Below are 20,253 nucleotides of genomic sequence, written 5' to 3'. Positions count from 1 at the left end.
GAAAATCTGTTGGGCCAGTCAATATTTTGGCAGACTCAGCCTGTCAGATGCTGTCAGCATTAATCCACCATGTGAGAAGTAACAAGAAAACTCAAAGTAAAGGTATAAGAGTTTTGTGAATGCAGGTGGAGCCTCAGCTGGGGTCAACAGTGGCATGAGAACCAAGTGCAATGCTTAGCCCCATGGATCCCCAGCAGCTTGTGCTCCTCATCCCAGTGCAGGACAGCAAGGCAGGAGGAGAAGCATGAGCTTCTCCAGCGACCATCAATGTACCACAAGGATGTATCAATGTACAGGGATGTACCACATCCCTGTACATCCATGTACCACATCTGTACAGGGAGCAGCCTCCCACAGGAGGAGCTTCCTAATGGAAATGGGGAAGAAATCCAGCCAGGGACACATTAGTGCTAGCCAGGGACACATCTCACTGTGCTGTCACAGCAGAATTTAGTCTCCTACCAAATCTGTCCCTTCAAAAACTGTGATGCCTTTTGGGGATGAAAAGCTTCACAATAAGAAAAAAATTGCCCTTAACAGTAAGTTCAGAGGGACTTCCGATGTGCAGAGCCTGGCCATCCTGTGCAGCTCAGGCTGTGCAGCAGCTCATCCCACTGTATTAACCTCTGCAGTGGTCCCTCTGAAATGAGTGTACACACACACGTATATGTGCACACACTTGTGCTCTGCAACCCTTTTTTGAATGAAAGCCCTCACTGAGTTCCTCCATCCCAAGAGTATACAGGCAGAAGTTTTAGGTTGTGAGATGTCCTGACAGAGGTCTCTGCCCTCCCTCTATTCCCCTCCACTGTGGGAGGATGCCACGATAGGGAGAGCTACTGGCTCATGCTGCTGGCAGGTAAAGCTTCTCTTGGGATGGCCCTGGCAGGAGTGGGGTAAGCCACCCTGCTTGGGGCTGCACGAAGCACCACCAGACTCTGGCACAGGCACCAATGCAACACAGTACCCTGGCCAGGGGCCAGGTAAACCTGCAGTGATGCTGGGGGAGCCACTAAAAAGCCATTGGGGCTCGAAGACACAGCTGCTGTGTGTCACTGGCAAAAAGCAGGATAAACCCCTGATTTGCCTCCCCAACAGCTCCTCTCACCTCCAAGCGAAGCAAGACACCCACCTCCTCACTGGGGGTGTGGGCAAGGCATACTCACTGCCTCTTCCACAGCTCCGTTTACCTCAGCTGCTGGGCAGCTTAGTGACCCATATTTGCCCCCCATTATTAAAAGAAGGCTTTTTTGATAAGCAATCAATTCCTAATGGAACCCTGATACTCATCTGTCAGAGGCAACGGGTCCCACAGGGCAAGATCCCGCAGCCAAACCCAGCATGGGCATGTCAGATGGATTTTTTTTTTAATGTGTTGGTCAATAAACTTCCATTTTCTGTGGAAGAATAAGCAGCCCCATTTGCTGTTTACAGACTACTGAGCCCTGGAAGTATTCCTGTAGCTTATGCTGTTGTCTGGGGGGAATTGCTGAAGGTTTGCTTACAGTAGGATGGGGGACTTCAGAAAATATTTCCATTTAATAATACAGAAAATTATTTGAGCTTTTGCCAAAGTCTCTCACAGTGAAGGAAAAACACGCCCATGTTTCAGACATCGTTAAACCAGATGTGCTGCTCTCAGTATTCTGATCTCTCAATACGCTGGTTTAAATGACAGATTTCAATTATCATTTGGAAATGAACTTTCAGTTTCATAATTGCTGTCACAAGTCACACAGATGTCCTTGCTGAATTCTCAAGATGAAAACACAGTGTTTCTGGTCCAACTGTGTTCCTTTCAGTCTGCATAGTAATTGCCAAACTGCCACTTTTGATAAGGATTTGCAGAGTCACAGGCATTTACCCTCAGGGCTTTGTGAGAGGGATCCACTTCCAAGCAAGCTGGCTGCTGGAGATGCTCTGAGATGATGTGGTCTTTCTGCAGGGGAGAGAAAGAGAGGGCTTTAGGTAAGCTTCAGCTTTAGGACTCATGTGGCAGCAGCTCTATTTTTCCACTAAGAAAGCTTGATTCTTGATGGTGTGCCCCTTTTTCATGTTTCCCTAATACATAAGATCTCTTTGCCAACTTACAGGGACTTCTGGGTGGGATTCAAAGCTGGCGCCTGTTGCCAAGCCAGGATCATACTACACCTCCTGAGCTTTCATTCACTGGGAAGAGAAACATTAGTTCTCTCACTGTGCAAGCAGAAATTACCATGCAAAGAAAATCACTCCAGATGGTACATGCTATATAGGGGTACCTCTGAGAGACCGATTTTTGTATTTTGGAGTTTCTTGGCTGGTGAACTCCGAGCACATTTACTGAATTGAAAAAGATCCTAGATAATTCAGTGCTGAAGTTCAAATGCTGGGGCAGTAAACTGGATTGTGAAAGAATGAAGAGTCTGAGTGATCTCTATTTTCTTGCTTTTCACATCTGCTTAGCTTTATCTACTTAACCCACGTGGCCAGGAAGACAATGCTGAAAGCACTGCCAAAGGTGAGGACATTTCTGCGTTACCACCTAGCTTTGCAGTGTTACTTACAATCCGTTGGTTAACACCTAGATGAAATACTCCTGAAATGACATGTAGAGTGTTGTCTGGGCAAAAGTTGGATCTTTGTGCATACAGGAAATGCAGTTCACAACTTCAGTAAGACACAATGACTGTGACATCAGAAGGTAAAGCACACTAATTCCTCCAGTCAACATCACCAGGCACTGAGCTGCTTCTCTGACTTCCTACTGCTGGCACTAATAAAGGCTGACGCAATCACACAGACCAAGGCTGCCTGTCCTGGGGAGGATGGTGGTGCCTGTGCCTTTGGGTGGCCAGCCCCATCCCCTGCCACAGCTGGGAGCATCTGCTCATGCCCAGCCCCCTGCTCTGGCTGGGACCACCAAGTACACCCAACTCATGGCTTGAGGTGAGCTCAGGCTGAAACAGGAAACAAAAAGTGCCTGTGCACTGGTACTGCTGCCTGGATTCCTAAGCAGGTGACAATTTTCATGTAGTTTTCACAACACACCCAAGGTGAGCCTTGGCACTGCGGCGCTCTGGCTTTTAAAGTTTCAGTTGTTCAGACTGAAAAGGAATGGGAACTTTGTAATATATGGTGAGTGTATAATTTAGCTACATTTTTTTCTTTTTTAAATTAAAAGTATTTCTTTCTTAAATATAAAGTATGCCATTTCATAGCATTTTGGACAACTACTTACACCAGGCTGACTGAGATTCAGTCCCGACTTCCTTGTTTTTTTACAAGTGCGGGCAATGAATGTTAAGTATCCATTCTTTTCCTTTTCATAAATGCTTCCTTTTAAAAAGGCACTGGTGAGCTGAATACCAGTAAATATCAAGTAATATCCAAGAAAGTGCTATCGATGATTTCTATGTAAAACAGGGATGTTTCATTATTGTCATGTCAGAGTGAATCATAGAATCGCAGAATGGTTTGGGCTGGAAAGGACCTTAAGATCATCTAGTTACAAACCCCCTTCCATGGGCAAGGACACCTCCCACTAGACCAGGTTGCTCAAGGTCCTGTCCAACCTGGCATTGAATACTGCCAGGGATGCAGGATTCACAGCTTCCTTGGGGAGTGTTTTCCAGTGCCTCACCACTCTCACAGTAAAACATTTCTTCCTCACATGGCCAGCATCTCCCCAGCCCCGAGAAACCCAATGTCGAAGCACACATCACTTGGATATAATGCAACCCAACAGCATGTGCATCTCTGTCCCACTGAGCAAAGTCTCTGGTGCTGGGGGACCAACACCCAACTCCAGGTGAAAAGAGAAGACTTCGGCAAAGCCAGGACCAGAGGGCCAGGGCATATCCTGCGCCCTGCACTGGGCTGCAGCTGGCCATCAGTTTGCACACCAGCACACTAACACAACCCAGGGGCCACAGGCCATGGTGTGGCTGCCCTCGCCAGCGCAGCACTTACCAGCTCTGGCTGGAAGGCTGCCAGTGACCTGTGCAGCCATGCCATGCTGCGGCTCCTGCCCTCACAGCGACGCAGGCCCAGTGCTCCCGCAGTGCCAGCCTGAGCGATGCAGAGGTCTCCGTGCTGGATCAGCCTCAGCCAGGTGTAGTTGAACTTCTGGTTCTGTGGGGAGAGACCGGGAAGAGCTGTGACCCCACCTGCCTTCCATCAGCAGGGCTGGCTGCATGGGGATGGCAGCTGGCAGAGGCTCCCCAGCAGATGCTCTTCTCGCCTTTCTGCTGTCCTCCCCAAGGACCAGGGGACGAGGAAAGCTGTGATCCATGGGAAGACCTTTCCTATGGATTTGCAGAGCAAGAAAGCTCAGAACAGCCCTGGTGCAGGCTCTGAGAGTGACTCCTGGCACGGAAGCCTTGACTCCAAAGGTGACTGCTGTGTGCTTCTCTGCCCTGCCACCTCCCCTGGCTGCACCCCAGCACCGGGGTGCAAACAGACAAGCCCTTGGACATGACAAGCCCAACCCACAAGCCAGCCTGTGCCAGAGCAGAGAGCAATTAGCAGGGACCTGCCTAAAAAACACTACCTATAGAGGAAGGGGAAGACTGTCCACAGCGGCTGCTTCCCATCGAGCAACAGAGGGCAGCTGGATGTTTTGCAGCAGTACAGAAAGCATACACTTGTATTTAAATGTTTCTCCCTATTTTCATGTGCAGGCTCATGGTTTTATCAAACTCTCCTATTCCAGCTGAATTTGCTGGTTCTGGGGTTGTGGGCTGGCTACAGACTTTGCAAACAGGGAATTCCTGCTCCTAGCTGTCTGCAGGCATCATGTGGCCATGTGCCCTATGGGAAGGAGTGCTTTAGCTCCCGAGGGAGGGGCAGGTCACCACAAGAAGATACATGAGGTCTACGCCATGCACAAAAAATAGTATTACATACTCAGTATGCAGGGTATCCTTACATTGTTGTTAACGTCACATGCCTCAAAAGCTAGTGTTGTGTTTTCCACAGTGATGCATCTTGCCATGGCTTTGTTAACAAGCTGGAAAACAGAACAAAATTCAAATTCAGACATAAATTCTCAAGAAAGAGGAGAGGCTGCTATACTGCAGTTAACCTCCTGGATTCAGAGACACTGATTGATACTATCCACTTAATTAAGTAAAGCAGAGATGATGTGTTGGAGAGGTATGTAAATGCGTATCTGGTCCATTACTCATGTTTTCTACCAACAAAAACTTGAAACTAGCCCTTACCAGAAACATTCAAGGCTGGATGAAACACGTTCTTTTCTGGGTTGTTTTTTTTTTTTTTGGGTATACCTCATGTTCCTGTTCTGCAAATCATCAAACAACAGCTCCCAGCAGGAACTAACAACTGCAGAATCTCTTCCCACTGCTACCCTGTGAAGGAGGGGAGCAACCAACACGCGCAGCTGACACAAATGCCTGGTGGCCCCATCCCTGCCCCAGCTGGTCCCCTTCCAGCTAGGGCACAGACCCCACAGCTGGCCCCAGGGAACAACTCCATTATGTATGTGATGTGCTTGATGCCCTACCTCGAGGCAACTCTTCCTGTTTTCCATCCAGGTTGGCTGTCTTGGTACCCATCATCAATGGGGAAATGAAGACACAGTCCCCTAGAGTGGGAACCCTGGCAGGAACATCATCATTAACTATTTGTAACTGAACTGCTATTACCTTGCTCTGGTGCGTGTAAGAGAGGACAAGTAAGCACTGCACCCCGGGTAGCGTAGTTTCCCTGAGCATGTGTATTCAGCCCCCAGCTTGCTGCAAGTGAGCATCAGTCTCTGCTCCCTTCCCTGGCTTCTCTTTGCTCTTTCTCCCTGCAACAATTCCTCACGGGTGAGCCAGCACCCAGTGCCTGCCCAGCGCCAGCATCTGCACACAGTGAGGTCTGCAAAGGGGCACTTCCTTCATGCTGTTTGTATGGCGTGTTCAGAGGTTGCTCAGGAGTACGGGAAGTAATATGGGAAAGCTGAAAACACTGGACTGAGCTCTGCCAGCCCACTCCAGTTCCTGGGCTGAAGTCTACCACGCTGCAGGGACTCATGGCCATAAGAGGATTTGGTTGGCTGCAGTCTGCAGGCACCATCACCAGCTCCTCAAATAAGTCCCCGAGGCCACTCACATCTCCAATTCCTTGCAAACATCATTCCTTCTTTTTCAGAATTTCTGAAGAACTTATGAATTAATCCCTATAAATAAACAGGCTATTTGGAAAACAGTTCTCAAGTAACAGCTGGAATTTGCAGAGCTAGCTGAAAAACAGATTTTCTGCCCTATTAAATTTTGAGAATGAAGATAAAAGAGCAATTCAGGTGGCCTGAATCAGGACAAAGCAAGGCAGTATCTTGAAAATTTTCAAAAACACCTCTGACAAACTGAGGTTTTGGTGCAGGTGATATATGGTCTAACTGCTTTGCACTGAATTTGACATTGTTTTACTGCTCTGATTTAAAAAAAAAGCTGAAAAAGTGAGTATTTCTCAACAAATTTGGGGGGGGGGTATGTTCTCGGATTATGACTGCTAATTCTTTTTCAAAAATGTCACTTAAGCCCATGTTTCACTGAATCCTTCAGTCTAATCCAAACAGTGCTTTCTGAAAAATGCAAGGACATGGGCTTTTGGACATACAAGTTGTGGAGCCAGAGAGACAGCCCTTGGCTCTTCTGCTTGCAGCCACTGTCACACTGAGATGGATGGATGCATCTGAATGGATGCACTGCTCAGAATCTGCTGAAGCGCCCCAAACCAGCAGTTTCCTACATCTTTTCTGTGAGAGCTGAGAGGTCACCAGAGGAAGTACGGCATTCCTCCCCATGCTCTCTGCAGAGCTACCCTCCCACACCTTCATGGCTTGATCATTAAAGCAACACACTGCAGCTGGCAGAGAGCCTGACCTAATCCCTAGGGTTCCCTGTGACAGTGAACCTTCACATTAAGCCCTTGGCCCATAGAAAAGCCTGAAACACAGCCGAATGGTTGATGTGCTGTTTCCTGGCTCCCAGAAGGGCTGGTGCAGTAACTGTGTGCCTTGGCAGGGATGGAGGGGACAGGCCGTTCTTCTCACTGCCCCAGCCGTGCCAGACCTGTGGTCACCGGCTTCTGGCCACCCCCTCTCAGCAAGTGTTGCTCCTACCATGGCACTGGTGGATGGCAATGGCTAGGACAGGCAGAAAACCCTTTAGTTTTCATTCCTGGAATCACTGAAATTCTTCTGACAGACCAAATATTTTACTTTTGTAATTGCCATTATAAGTAATTTGCAATCAAAGCTGTATCTTTTCTGGGCAGAATATTTGAGGTTTCTGAGTGTCCAAAGCAGCAGCTAATATTCAGCTTAGGCTAAAGTCTGGGCCAAATTCAGAACCCGCATTTTATTCTTGTCTAATTGACCTTTTAATGTTGGTAAAATGACACTGAACACCTGAGGAATAGCTGCACAAGGAGGACCTGGTGCCAGAGATCATCAGAAGTCTCCCAAAGCAGAGATGGAGAGATGGCTCAAGAGAAATGGAGCCTGATCCACTTATACTTATCAGCCAGCAAGAGTCTTGTGGAAGCAGGACTTAACATTTAAGGTGCTTTCTGCCCGCTGAGCCCTCCCGAAACACAGGCTTCTTGTGTGCTGCAAAGATGCCGGGCTCTCCCAGGCTGTAGGCAGTGCAGGGGAAAAGCGGATTTCTGCTGCGCTCTGCTGGCAGCAGAGCACCGGTACAAACCTTGCCTGTTCCAGGCCCTCAGGGCCGCCCGATAAACCACTTCTCCCTCCTGCCGTGGCCAAAATGCTGTGCAGGTAGGGAGGATACTGGCCCCCCGCCCTGGAGCACATCCCTGACCGTGTCTGCCACAGGGGCAGCTCATCTGAGGTTGAAACACTCAAATGGCTCTTTAAAGGGAAATTGTCTCCTGGAACTGTGACTGTGACCTATTTCTGTATAAAAACACTAGGGAATCCAGACCACTGTGACATATTGAATATTCAGTAACGTTACCAAATGCCAGGGAAACAACCCACTGTACTGGCAGCATGTAGCTAGCCACTGAAAACATGTTTAAATGAAGGGCAGCAAGTCATCTGGCTACATACCAGACCACTGGCTTTAACCAGGGGAGCTTCCAGGTCTGGGTAGACATTCTCCAGGTACCACCGGAAACTTTTGCACTGAAGCTTCTTTCGCAGTTGGATTTGTTGAGTGAGGTCACCAACATCCACGTTTTTCAAGATTAAATGGTAAGCGTGGCCATAGAATAACTCCTTGTACTCATCCAGCCAGACCTCTGCAACGCGGGCCAAGTTCCTCTCCACTGTTCTCACACGATCTTTTGGGAAGGAATAAGGATTGTCGTTCCTGAAAATGTGCCCAACTCTGGAGCATGGAACAATCTCAATCTCTCCTCCACACATCCAGACCTGAGAAACAGAGGTTGCTTTGATAGAAACACATGCAAATGTTGGGTGCTGGCTTTGTGCAAGCCAGAAGAGAAGTAGAAAACTAAGTAAATTGCCAGGACAAATGGTGTCTCCAGCATGGGTTGTCCCTGTGGGAGACCCTGGCTGAGCCCCATCACCAGAGCCAGGCTGGCAGGGATGCAGGTGTATGACAGTGACATACCTTGAATGAAATCTCCATATTTTCACCTCCCCAAACATCCAGCCCTGGGTCGTACATTCCCAGCTCAAAAAAGTACTTCTTATCGATGGAGAAGAGGCCACCTGCCATGACCGGGCACCTGGGAACAAACAGGCCACAGGGGCAGGTCAGCTGGTCAGGGAATGCCCATCCCCTTCCCTTTGCCTTGACAAGGGTATAATTGGGAAGCTGTGGGCTACTAAATGCTGGGGGATGGTACCTGAGGCTGCACTTACAGAGACAGCAACACACTACCTGATCAGTCACTTTGCTGATTCTATAGTATTTGAGTGGCTTTACCCAGCCTGAAAACCATAATGGGACATGGAAGGGAAAAATGCAATGATACATTCCCCCAGCCCCAGCAACACCAACAAAATGTCAGCAGTGCCACATGAGGTGAGAAAGGCTTGTTGGGCTTTGCCCATGTCTGGTGATGTGACTACCCACAGTGTACAAAGTGCCTGTGTCTGTTGTCCTTGCAGGAAAAGGAACAACATTTGGCATTGAAGGAGCCTTTGTCGCTAAGTTATTAACAAAGGAACAGGTTGGACCACAAAGCTCTCACTTTTGCTTTTTTTTTACCTTATTATATCAGTTTCCTTGATTTTTTTTTCCTCTATGATCTCTTGCGGAATCTGCTTCCATCCAAAATTCATTGGCCAAGTAAAAATCCCACGCTGAAAGTTGTCCACGGTCATGTAACTAAACAGAGAAAAGATTGGGATGACTAATTCTGAGTCACAGTCCTGATTGAAATGTCACCCTTAATGAGTGAAGATGAATATCTGTACATAATTAAAATAGGATTTAAACAAATTTCATCAGGAATCTTCTTCATGTACTAAAAGTCATGAAAAAGGGAAAAGGTGTGTGTGATAAATGAAGGGGCCAAATCCACTGCTGATGTTAAGTTCTGGTGCACAGCAACATGACGTATCGCTTGTGCGATGCTGCTGAAGGCCAGTTAAGAGGTCTGGACCTGGGTCTTCCTGTAATTAGTATGTTGGTGGTCCCAGTAAGAGGTTTCACTCAAGCCACTGGCATGGATTTTGGATATCCCAAGGACACAAGCCACATTACCTCATGTCCTTGTCGCTGATGACCTCGATGACAGGGCAGGCGACCTTGGTCCGGCTCAGGCGGACCCTCTCCAGCAGCGGCTCCAGCCACCCCACATTGCACTCCACATGTGAGTCCAGGAACGTCAGGATGTTGCCTGTGGCAGAGGACAGGGTAGGATCAGGCCCCAGGTGCCCCTTCCCTGTTCCCATCCTATGCTGGCTGGACACGCTGTGACCTCACGGTAGTGCTGATGGTGCAATGACGGAGCCACAGCTCCCAAAACCCTCCCAGCCATAGCTCAGAGCATGTTTTTGCTGATGAGCCATGGAGGCCAGCAGAGCGAAGTGGGATGGCTCCCAGCAGAAATGACCATTTCAATGCCAAGACAGCCTCGCTTGTGCAGGCAATGGAGCCAAGGTGGCACAGCTGGAGATCCCAGCTGCGGCTTGCTAGGGCTGTGCCGAGGTGCTGGACAAGACACAGCTCTACCACTTGTCAGATCCTTGTGCTTTACATACCAAAGAGATGCCATTATCTCACTGGGAGGAGACTAAAACTCAGTGCTGGAGATGGCTTATCAGCACCTGTGGGGGTTCCAGCCAAGACTGAAATGGCTTTCATCCTACCTTTGGCAATCTCTGCTCCTGCCAGTCTGGCCCGTATTAGACCATGCCTCTCCTTGAGATGGAGAATCTTCACTTTTGGGAATCGTGACATATATTTGTCCAACTTCTCCTTGAGATACTCTGCAGGGAAGGAGGAGAGGGTGAGGTTGACTTACCAATTTCGCACCCACTTCCAAGGTGAAAAGCAGGGGGCAGAATGTCCCTGGAAGCATCTCCAGATACACCAGGATCCTCTGGGCTGGGGTGTGAACATCTAGGCACAGCTGCAGGGCTTCTGGTGTCGGAGACTGAGCCTGTTCTAGGGTGAAACTCCCAGCCACATCAGTGCCAGCAGGTTTCAGCTGGAGTTTAAAAATCTCTTCTGGAGACGTGTGTCCCTGGTACTCTGTGATGGGCATGCTACTTGGTCCTGGGGGCTCACCATGGGCTGTCTGGCGATATGCTCTTCCAAAGGATGAGCTGCAGGTGGTGGTATTGTGTCCTGCTCCCTGCACAAGCCCAGTAGATGCAGCAAAGGCAGACATAGCCAGTGTGGGCGAGTGCAGTGACTCGCTGCACACACACCACGGGGAGAGTGGAGAGCAGCAAGTGCAGGGGTTTTTGTGACAGGCCATGAGCAAAATCTCAGTGGCATCACTTGAGTAGTTCATGATACAAACCAGGTATTGAGCTGTTGCTCAAAAACTCCAAAATGACTTTTTTTTTCTCCCTTGCACTATAATCACAATTAAAATCTGGTTCTAAATACTTTACCTATTTTTTTGCACCACATTTAAAGACTTTGCCTGGGTTTAAACTGCACAAGGATTTGCTGTGACATATCTCCACTTCTCAGGCTGCTTTAGTCATGGTTCCCTGTGGCTGTGAAGGTAGCTGGTGGTGAACTCTTACAAATAAAAGACTGTGAGGAAGTTAGTAAGAAAAGTGCTTTGTTTGGAGCCAGCTATCACCCACTTACACCGTTTGGTCTGTAGGGAGGACCCCCAATCTCCACCATAGATGGGATTTATTAGTGCTCTCTAGATTTTTTTCAGGAAACTGTAACTGTTTGCATTTCAAAAACCAGTTAAAAGCTTTGAAAGGCTCCAAAGGTGAAACATCTGTGGACACGTTTGCAGTAGGTTATTGCTGCTGCTACTCAGATTACAGCAATGCTGAGCACAGAAGAACCAGCAGCTGGAAAATTACATTATTCCTACATTTTCAAGGGCTTAAGCCAGCAGAGAGCCAAAGCATTACAAAGCAGAGGTTCAGTATCATACAAAATGCCTGAGTGCATATGCAAAGCTGCTGTGCATGTGCAGATGCCTGGCTCACCACTGTTTTTACTGCAACTATCCTGTTCTCTGAGCAACCAGGGAAGCGCAGCACTGAAAACACGGGGCACTCATCTGGAAGGCGCACAGAGAAGGATGACAGCATCTACATGAACGTCCAAGTCCTTGGCCCAGGATCCCCCAAAGATGGTGCTCCTGGACTGCAGTGTGTCTACCAGCCTCCCGCACATCGGCAAAGCAGCGCACGTGTGTAAACTTAGTGATGTACAGCTGTAAACGTAGCAGCTGTTTAAGTGAGTGGACTAGGATGGGAGAGACGTGAATGATAAAGTCTGGCAGACTGCTTGGCAAGAACTGCAGCTCGATCCACCACAGCCACTCCCAGTGCCCATCTGACCTCTGATCCCCCTCATCTGGAAATAACAGCACAGGCTGGGGATGCACTTCAATACATCGAAAGGAGAAAATGTGATTTCTCTCTATTCAGAATTGAATTACAGAGAACAAATTGCATTTTGGCCTCAAGTTATATTAGTTTCATAAAGGCAGAAGAAGCTTCACCTACTTTTAGTGCTGAAGTCGTCCACCAAAATGACTTCTTCAATCAGGTGAGGAGGAGACCTGCTGAGAACGCTGTGAACTGAGCGGAGGAGGGTGGACCACACTTCATCCACAAAGCACATGATGATGCTGGTGTTTGGGAGGTCATCATGAACACGCTGCTCAGAGCACCTGCAACAGCAACACAGGCTCACAGATGATGGCCATTTGCACTCCTGAAAGTCTCCAGGCTTACTGTTTTCTGGGAAAACACGCAGGGATGGAGGGAGATGCCAAATGTGAAATAGAGAGGCAATGCCCTGCAACAGGATTTTGCTGGGAGAGGGAGTAGAGGGCTGAGCAGGGGGAGCTCCCCACACAGTCCCACAGGGCCCTTCTTGTGAGCAGCCCCATGGGATAAGTTGTGCTCACTCCTTTCTAACAGGGATCTCTTTTAACTCCCTACCTGCAGGTGACAATATCTCCTCTCAATGAGCAAATAGCTGAAAGGCCCCAAAAGTGAGGCTTGATCCCAGCTCTGCACCACTGGTCTCAGGGACTCCTGCATGAAAAGGATCCTGGTGTGCTCCAAACACTCGCAGTACTTGGCATCCTGGGCTGCGTGGGATAGCCCCGTTGAAAGCAAAGAATTGGTGTTTGTTATGTTCAAAATGCAGGGAAACGGCCATTTATTTACATGAAGGGTTACTCAGCACAGCAACTCATCAAACATGCAGACAGTGAGGAAGAGTTTCCCAGTCCAACTGCTGCACATCACTCAGGGCATCCTGGAGAAAGGTAAAATACTCAAGTGTACATTTTATGTATGACGGTACTGGCAGTTCTGTCCCCTGAGCACCCTGTACCTCACACCCTGAGCACCCATGCCTTCCCTGGGACACCCAGCCTGGCTGTGCCAAGCCTGCATGCAGCACCTGCTCCCCTCACAAACAGCCAATGATACGCATCGGTGGGTTTGAGGCACGATGAAATTTCTCCTGTGCTCATGGGTTTGTCACTTTATTCTGCAACAGCCAAAACCTCAATGGCTGGGTCAGGCCTGTGTCTTCTGTGTTTCACCAAAAGGTCAGTGAGCAGCTTTTCTCATCTTCCATTTGCAAGATCAGCACTGCTGTGCTGGGCGTCTTGGAGAGCAGGGATTCCCTAGCTCTGCTATCTCCAAGTGGATCTCCAGGCCTGCAGAATGCCTGGCAGAGCACTCCTGTCCCCCAGACTGCTCGCCTCCCCAAGACTGACAGTTTATCCCAGAATATCCATGAATTGCTGGGACTTGCTTTCTCTCTCTCTTCAATGAGGAGCTGAAGGCTGATAGCAGGTTTTTCTCTCTTCCAGAGCAGACCTCCACTGGCAGGACAGGCACCAGCCAATCTGCAGATGCGGATAATTTCTCAGTAATGAATCAAAACCACTGTCCATTCTGCTGTCAACAACAGAGAAAATAGACAGGTACACATGAGCATATGGAAAACTGACTTCTTCTGTCTCAGTGAATGGTCCTTTGTGTCTGGCTGGTGCTGGCTTGGATGCTGACATGCAGCTCAGACCATGTGGTGTTTTGAAGGAAATTCAGAGGCATTTCAGGGCTTCACAGCTAATCAGAAGTGCTTCCTTAAGTGAAAATATCCCCAGAATTACTCTCTGTCACAATCCTTGGGACATGTCTTTCCTTCTCCTTCTGTAGCCTGGTTCACCTCAGACAGCAGCCGAGACTGACTCAGCCAGGAGAGGATGTGCTGTTTGATTATGGTTTGGTTGGAAACGTTAAGGGCGTTGGCTTGTGGTGGTGGGACCCCTCTGCAGTATGGGAAGGGAGAGTGGTTTGGGCATGCTGGCAGGACTCGCAGGGTCAATGGAGAGAAGGCAGGGGCTGAACCAGGAAGGTCACTTGCAAGAGGGAGACAACAAGGGACAGCTAAACTAGGAGAAAATAGATGAGTTGTAGCTGCTCCTACAGCGAACCCAAGGAGGCAGCTTGTGGTGGGAGGAGGGAACAAGCCCACAGATAAGGTGGCAGCTGCTGAACAGAACAGCTTTCATTGCACAGAGAGAGGGATGTGAAAGCAGCTGAGAAAATGCAGCTGAGACCCAAGCTACAAAGTCTGCATGCAGTCAGGCAGGACCTGCTATGAGGACATCTCTCTTAGCTCCTTCATTAGCAGCAAACAGGCCTTTGGCCAGAGCCTGCATGTACCCTTGGCAGCTGGAAAGCGCCCGTGTGAGGGTGAGGGGAAACCTCAAATGGAGGAACATCTTTTCCTCCCTTCTTGCCTAAAAAAGTAGTATTTCTGGGCAGAGAACACTGGGTTTGTTATTGCTGACCCCAAGCTAAGGAAATTTCACTACCTCCTGTGGGCTCTGTTTCTTTGCTAAATATACACTTATATATACATACCTATATATTTTTTAGAGATGTATATATAATTAATATATATAACTAAAGGGAAATAGAAGTTAAATCCTTTTGAAATTTCTCTCCTAAACAGGCTTTTAAACAAAAATAGCCCACAGCCTTTATGTTCTGTTGACATCACTCTGAAAGTCAACAAAATGTAGGCTCTGAAGTTGCTTTGGGGAATCATCACCTTTGATCTGCTGCCCCTGAGCTTAGAAGCAGCCTGACCTGATCTGCAGGGGTGCCCAGCCCATCCTTTCCCAGCTCAGTCAGGCACAGCTACGGTCCTTCCCCATGCCTGCCAGCATGGGTGCCAACTTACCCAGGCCATACTCTGGCATGCGGCGGGCAACATTTTTTTTTGCCAGGCCAGGAAATCCTGGTCCTTGTCTAAACCTGGATGACTCAATTGTCCCAGAGAAGCTATGTCAGTAGCCTGGGGAGGGGTCAGAGGCATGTGGGGACCTTAGTTCACAGCATTGCAGTGTTGGGCTGAAATGAGGTCCAGCTCCTCCTTGGTGGGATCCTTCCTGCATGCACTTCTGCAGAGGCTCAGCAAGCACCACCACGGTAAGAAAATTCAGAAAGCAGCAAGCATTGCACACTGGTAGGCACATTGAAGGCTGTGACAGGGCAAGTTCCTGTTGGCCAAGTTTTGGTGGTCTAGTTCAGCACTCCAGCAAGGATCACAAGAGGAACTGCAGTCTAAACTGGGACAGACTGGAAGCAAAAGCGGTAACATGCTGTTTCATCCCTGAGAGCTGCCAACAGCCATTGGAGTGAGCTGGCCCTTAAGGTCTGATATCTGCATTGCCAACCAGCCAAGGGCAGAGTGTGCACAGGCTCCTGCCAGTGCCAAGGCACCCAGGGCAGCTTCCCATGGCCCCGTGCCCCAGCGCAGCAGCATGCATCCCCAGGCAGTGCTGTCAGTGACGTGCTCCTGTTTGGCCAAGGCGTTCCTCGTGACGCCCAGACAGCAATGCTGTTTCCTTCTGGGGAGGCGTGTGGCACCCGTGGCATGCAGGCTGCACTTACAAGCATTTCTGGGTTCTGCTCCACAGCTTTCAGGACTTTTGGTCAAAGACCAAAACACAGTGCTTTGAGCCACCATGTAGCTGGCATCCTCTACCCACCATAAATGGTAAGCACGAGCAGTGCCATGGGAATGTCTGTGCATTGCGCTGTGGGATGGGAGACAAACCATGGCACAACTCCCATCCCACCATATCAATACACTGTAAGTGTGGGAAGAGAGACATGTGGGAAGAGGGTCTCTGTGTGAGTCAGGTCTCTCACTTGCCGAGGGGCTGATAAACTTTTGCAGTAGGAAAAACTGAGTATAAAGAGATTACTCTGCCATTCATCTGAAGCAGCACATTCCCTGGACCCTCCCCACAGCGGCTCAGAAGAGGCCCTGACCCCTTCCATCAGTGGGCAAGGTTCTACCCACACCTCACCCTTGTCCTTTCTATGGGCACTACAGGGAGGGAGGGTCTTTTAAATACAATACTGAGATTTGCAGAATTAGCTACGCATTTCACTGGAACAGCTGTAGCTCAACAACAACTTTCTAACTCAAACCTCTCCATTCCTCCCTTTGTGTGCCCACAGACTCGAGACCCTGAGCCGCCTCCACAGAGTGGGTACCCATGGCAGTGCTCTGTAAGCACAATGGCAGCAGAGCTGCTGGCCTGCATCGCTCTGAGGCATGTCCCCTTGACTGCTGGCCAGTGTGTGTGCCACATCAGAGCTCAGACCGTGGCTTTGTCTCCTGCTTTTAGGGCTTCAGTAGTCCCTCCAGGCACAGGCGGCTGTTGTGGTGCCTCTACCCTGAGGGAAGGGCAGCGGCTGCTTGAAGGAGTGAAAGCACCTCCAGGCAGGTGGCTTCTACAACCAAGAGAAATCAACTGGTGCAGGGGTGCTCTGGGAACCACATGCACAAATACTGAAACCAAACAGTGCTCAGTGTTGCACCTGATAAACCAGACAAAGTGTTTTAAGGCACAAAGAGGCCTGCACCACACTGCCCACCTTATGTGCCCCAGCCTCTTTGGATGGCAGGGCTCAGGGTTAAGACAATCTGCAAACTTTACCCAGTTTTAATAACAGGCTGCTCCTACGTGGAAAGGCAAAAGCGGTCTCACAGCTAGAAGCACAAAAAGAAGGTCACAGTGCACCCACAGCAAACCTCCCCATGAGCCACTGAGTGCAGCGCAATTATCTGTGCAAGGGAAGAATATCTTACCCAGCAGGCCTGGTGTCCATGATGGCTCGGTCTACAGGAATCAAATCACTGAGGTAGACATTAAAGTTTCCTTCTTTCCATCTACTTTTTGCTTCTTCTTGTTTGTCATCAGGGACTGAAACAGGGTGTCCAAACTGGCCAGGAGCTTGGAGATCTCTTGGGGCAAGCGTTGCATCCATGGACAAGACCCTGTGGGTCCCCGGGCTGCTGGTGCCCATCTCTTCCTGTCCGTCCTTGCCAGCTGCATGCACCTTGGGAGCTGCTCCTTGCGTTGCACCCCGTGTCCAGCCATCCGCACCCCCAGTGGTGGTGTTCACAGCATGGGTGCTGTCCCCATTTTCATTAGCAAGTTGCCAATCTTTGCGCATTTCTTGTCTCTCTGTGATGTTCCTCGCAGAGTCAGATCCCAGGCGTGAGGCTGCTGGGCTGTCCAGTTTTATCCCCTCTTTGCCAATAAGGATGAAATGGTTTTCGGAGGAAGTTTCTTTCTTTCCCACTTTCACTCGCTCCCGCCCAGTCAGGGCTCCCAGCTCCGCTGACCGAGGTGGCAGGCCGCCCTTCACCAGCGTGCCCGCGGGCTGCTGCCGACTCTGTTCGGTGGCACGCCCGGGCCCCTGCACCGCCGGCCCCCTGACCCCGACCCGCCGTGCAGGCTCAGAATGCCCCGCGCCCGGCAGGGCAGGAGAATGGGGCTTGTCGGGGGAGCCTGGCTGGGACGGTGATGCCTTCAGCGACCCGGCTCTGCTCCCCGTGGGCTCCACTACGAACTCCGCCGCTGCCTTCGACGGGGGTCCGCTCGGTGCTGGTGCCGCCACGACCCTTGCACCGCCCCTCAAGTTTACAACCGACCCCGGCGGGGTGGGCCTGGTCCCCGGGGGAGCGGCGGGGTGCTCCTCGGCGTGCCGCCCCCTGCTGAAGGCGGCGGAGGCCGGGGGGCTCGGCGCCCGGGGAGGCTCCCGGCGAGCTGCCCGGGAGCCCGGCGTCCCTGTGCCCCGGTGTCGCCCGCGGCGAAGCCCAGCGGGATCGGCCTGGCTGCTGCCCGCCGACGCTTCGGGGCCGCGCCACGGGCGCGCTCTCTCCTGCCCGCGGTCCGCTGCCTCCTTCAGCAGCCGCCCGCCGGCGTCGCCGAGGGAGAGGCGGAGCACGGCCATGTCGAGGAGTAGCCAGACGACGGAGGCGGCGAAGACGAACGCCAGCGCTCGCCCGCTACCGCGGAACAGCCGCCGCAGCCCGCTCATCCCCGGAGGCCGCTCCGGGCGGGCGGGCGGACGGAGCACCCGGACCGGCGCACCCCGTGCCCGGAGGGAGCAGAGAGGGGGGCCGGACCGGGGCTCCTCTCGCCCCACCCAGCGCCGGGGGCCCGCGCTGTAACTCAACACCGGAGTAGGCTCGGCCCGGCCCGGCTCGGCTCGGCTCGGCTCGGCTAGCTCCGGCCGGCGCTCACCTCCGCCGCTGCACGGGCCCCGGCGCAGCGCTGCGCTCCCATTGGGGCCCGTTGGGGACACCGTGGGGGCTTATGCGTTCTGTTCCGGGGTGCGGAGCTTGCGGAGTGTCTGTTCCCGGTGGGGCAGCAGGTCTCCGGGGGCAAGGCACCCGGACCAGCCCGCGTGGGAATGCGGATGCAAACGGGGCTGCGGCTAAGTGGTCCTTGCACAGAAGTGAAGCAGTGTAAGTAGGTTACGTGGCAGCAGCCGCAGGAGTGTGGAGGTTAAGGCTGTCTGCCGAGTACGTGGATGTTTTTTCCGTACCTGCTTCTATTCCAGGGCACACGAGCCGCGGCTGAACGGCGCTGGCTCGAAGAGGGAGGCGAAGCCCGGCAGCCTCTCGAGCTGGGTTAAAAAGAGCCGGAGCAGCCCGACCGCGGGCTCAGGCGGGGCTGGGGGTCAGGGTGGGGTGGTCATCCCCGGCAGCCCCGGAACACCCCGGGCAGCCCCAGCGCACCCGGTCGGGTCTGCGGGGCTGGTTGTGGGGTAATCACTGGGTGCAGTGCCCCCGGCGTCGGCGTGGCAGGCCGGGAGGGTGTAACACCCGCCAACGCCACAGCAGCTGGCTGCTCCTGCCGTGGGGCTTTGCTACTCAGGAGATGCTCTGCAGAGGGTGATTGTTCGTCCGTCACGTTTAGCTCCGCATGCTGGGACAGTCACGCAGATCCTCATGACTGGGTTACACCAACTGATCAAAACCACAACCCGGGGGCCCTTTGCCATCCCAGTGCTTCCAGGAGCTTTGCAGTGGAGACCCTCCTACCAGCAGCCATTAGCCCACTGCCCTGCCAGGGAGCCTCTATGTGCTGTGCCGTGCCGTGCCAGGCCCCCTCCATTAGCAAGCCTGCGGACAATGCTGTCCAACTGATGTGGCATCCACTGCGCTTGTGCACACGGTTAAGTTAAAGAGCTGTAAGGTCAACTGTAGCATGTCGGCATCAGCTGTGAAACCCTGGTATGGGCACTAAGTGAAAGAGGAAAAAGCCTGAGCTGGTCAGTATTTTGCAGCTTGCTTGAACTCTGGTATTAATAAATTTAAAAGAAATGCATGGGATCCCAAATCACAGAGCAGGAGATGTTTTTGTTTTGTTTTGTTTGTTTTTTTTTGTTGTTGTTTTGGGGGGGGGTTGGTTTGGTGGTTTGGTTTTTTTTTTTAAATAGAGGGATACAACCCACTGCAGTGCATATGAATATTGAAAGGAAAAGAAACGAGTGGGGAAAAAAATACATTCATACTTTAAAGCCCCAGTAATTTTGAAGTCCAGCCTATGGTTATATTGTGAGATTGAAAGCACAAAAGAAATGGCAGTTCTGGTGTTTTTCCAAGGCTTTTCTTTGTAAAACAAACTCTTCAGACGTGGCAGGCAGTTCTGATTTCAGTAGGATTTGTGTGTGTGGCTGCTGCGTGCTTAAGGACCTTCAGTAAGCTGGAGTGAAGGATAAGATTGCAAAAGGACTGTTAAAAGGGGAAAAAATTGAGCAGCTGTTTGGCAGTAAGGAAGCTTGGAGGCAAGATTGAACTTAAATAATACCTTTGGTTTGGAAATAAATGTTTAAGCGAATCATGGACTGTGGGTCCATTCTCCACACTGGCATTGTTTTTCCATTTCTGTTTGCTTCCTTCCCTTGCCATTCCTGACCATCTCACCCAGCAGCTGGAGCACTTGGATCCCAGTCCGGTGTGCCATCCTGGTATGGCTGGGTTCCCCACTGCTGTGGCTTGGCCGTGGCACCAAGGGTCATGCTCTGGGCTTTGGGTGCATGTGGCCCCCCCCAAGGAGCCAGCTCAGGGGTGCAGCGTGGCTCAGATGCAGCTATGCAGGGAACCTGGCTGTGGATGAACTTTAGCCCCCCAGACCTCAGTCCCCAGGACTGCGGGAAGCATGTTCCTCTGCAGATGGGAAAGGCCAGACAGCCTTTTTTCTAACAGGGAAGAATGTTACAGGCAGTGTCCAACCCTGCGTGGGGCAGGGAGACAGACCCTCAACATTCCTTTA

General features: G+C 51.1%; 1 protein-coding gene and 1 long non-coding RNA gene across 4 annotated transcripts; one reads left to right on the top strand and one right to left on the bottom strand.

Annotated features, from left to right (window-relative positions):
- Nucleotides 1-1,517: 1,517 nt before the first annotated feature.
- On the bottom strand, nucleotides 1,518-18,264 carry GALNT5 (polypeptide N-acetylgalactosaminyltransferase 5). Of its 3 annotated transcripts, XM_061363789.1 has the most exons (10): nucleotides 16,773-18,264; nucleotides 12,140-12,306; nucleotides 10,298-10,417; nucleotides 9,690-9,825; nucleotides 9,192-9,311; nucleotides 8,589-8,706; nucleotides 8,063-8,386; nucleotides 4,910-4,990; nucleotides 3,952-4,113; nucleotides 1,518-1,939 (listed from the first exon to the last, which is right to left on the bottom strand). In XM_061363789.1, the coding sequence occupies exons 1-10, from the start codon at nucleotides 18,008-18,010 to the stop codon at nucleotides 1,799-1,801; spliced, it is 2,607 nt and encodes an 868-aa protein (XP_061219773.1). In that variant the 5' UTR covers nucleotides 18,011-18,264; the 3' UTR covers nucleotides 1,518-1,798. The 3 variants fall into 3 exon arrangements, with proteins under 3 accessions (XP_061219773.1, XP_061219776.1, XP_061219774.1); XM_061363792.1 differs by lacking the exon at nucleotides 3,952-4,113; XM_061363790.1 differs by lacking the exons at nucleotides 1,518-1,939; nucleotides 3,952-4,113 and adding an exon at nucleotides 6,873-7,135.
- Nucleotides 18,265-19,075: 811 nt separating this feature from the next.
- On the top strand, nucleotides 19,076-19,821 carry LOC133217932 (uncharacterized). The gene is made up of 2 exons (XR_009727011.1): nucleotides 19,076-19,363; nucleotides 19,418-19,821. It is a non-coding gene; the product is annotated as an uncharacterized LOC133217932 (long non-coding RNA).
- The last annotated feature ends 432 nt before the right edge of the window (nucleotides 19,822-20,253 follow it).

The sequence above is a fragment of the Neopsephotus bourkii genome, unplaced genomic scaffold (genome assembly GCF_033783945.1).
Source record: "Neopsephotus bourkii isolate Nb327-2 ecotype Australia unplaced genomic scaffold, CSIRO-AGI_Nbou_v1 NB_1181, whole genome shotgun sequence".
Classification (NCBI taxonomy): Eukaryota; Metazoa; Chordata; class Aves; order Psittaciformes; family Psittacidae; genus Neopsephotus; species Neopsephotus bourkii.
This window is presented reverse-complemented; position numbering and strand designations above follow the sequence as displayed.

Coding starts and splice junctions, on each gene's coding strand:
- GALNT5 (XM_061363789.1), bottom strand. CDS start 18,010: ATGAGCGGGCTGCGGCGGCTGTTCCGCGGTAGCGGGCGAGCGCTGGCG. Junction 8,387..8,588: donor ATATGGAGATTTCATTCAAG/GTATGTCACTGT, acceptor TCTGTTTCTCAG/GTCTGGATGTGTGGAGGAGA. Junction 4,114..4,909: donor CATGTGACGTTAACAACAAT/GTAAGGATACCC, acceptor CTCTCCCCACAG/AACCAGAAGTTCAACTACAC.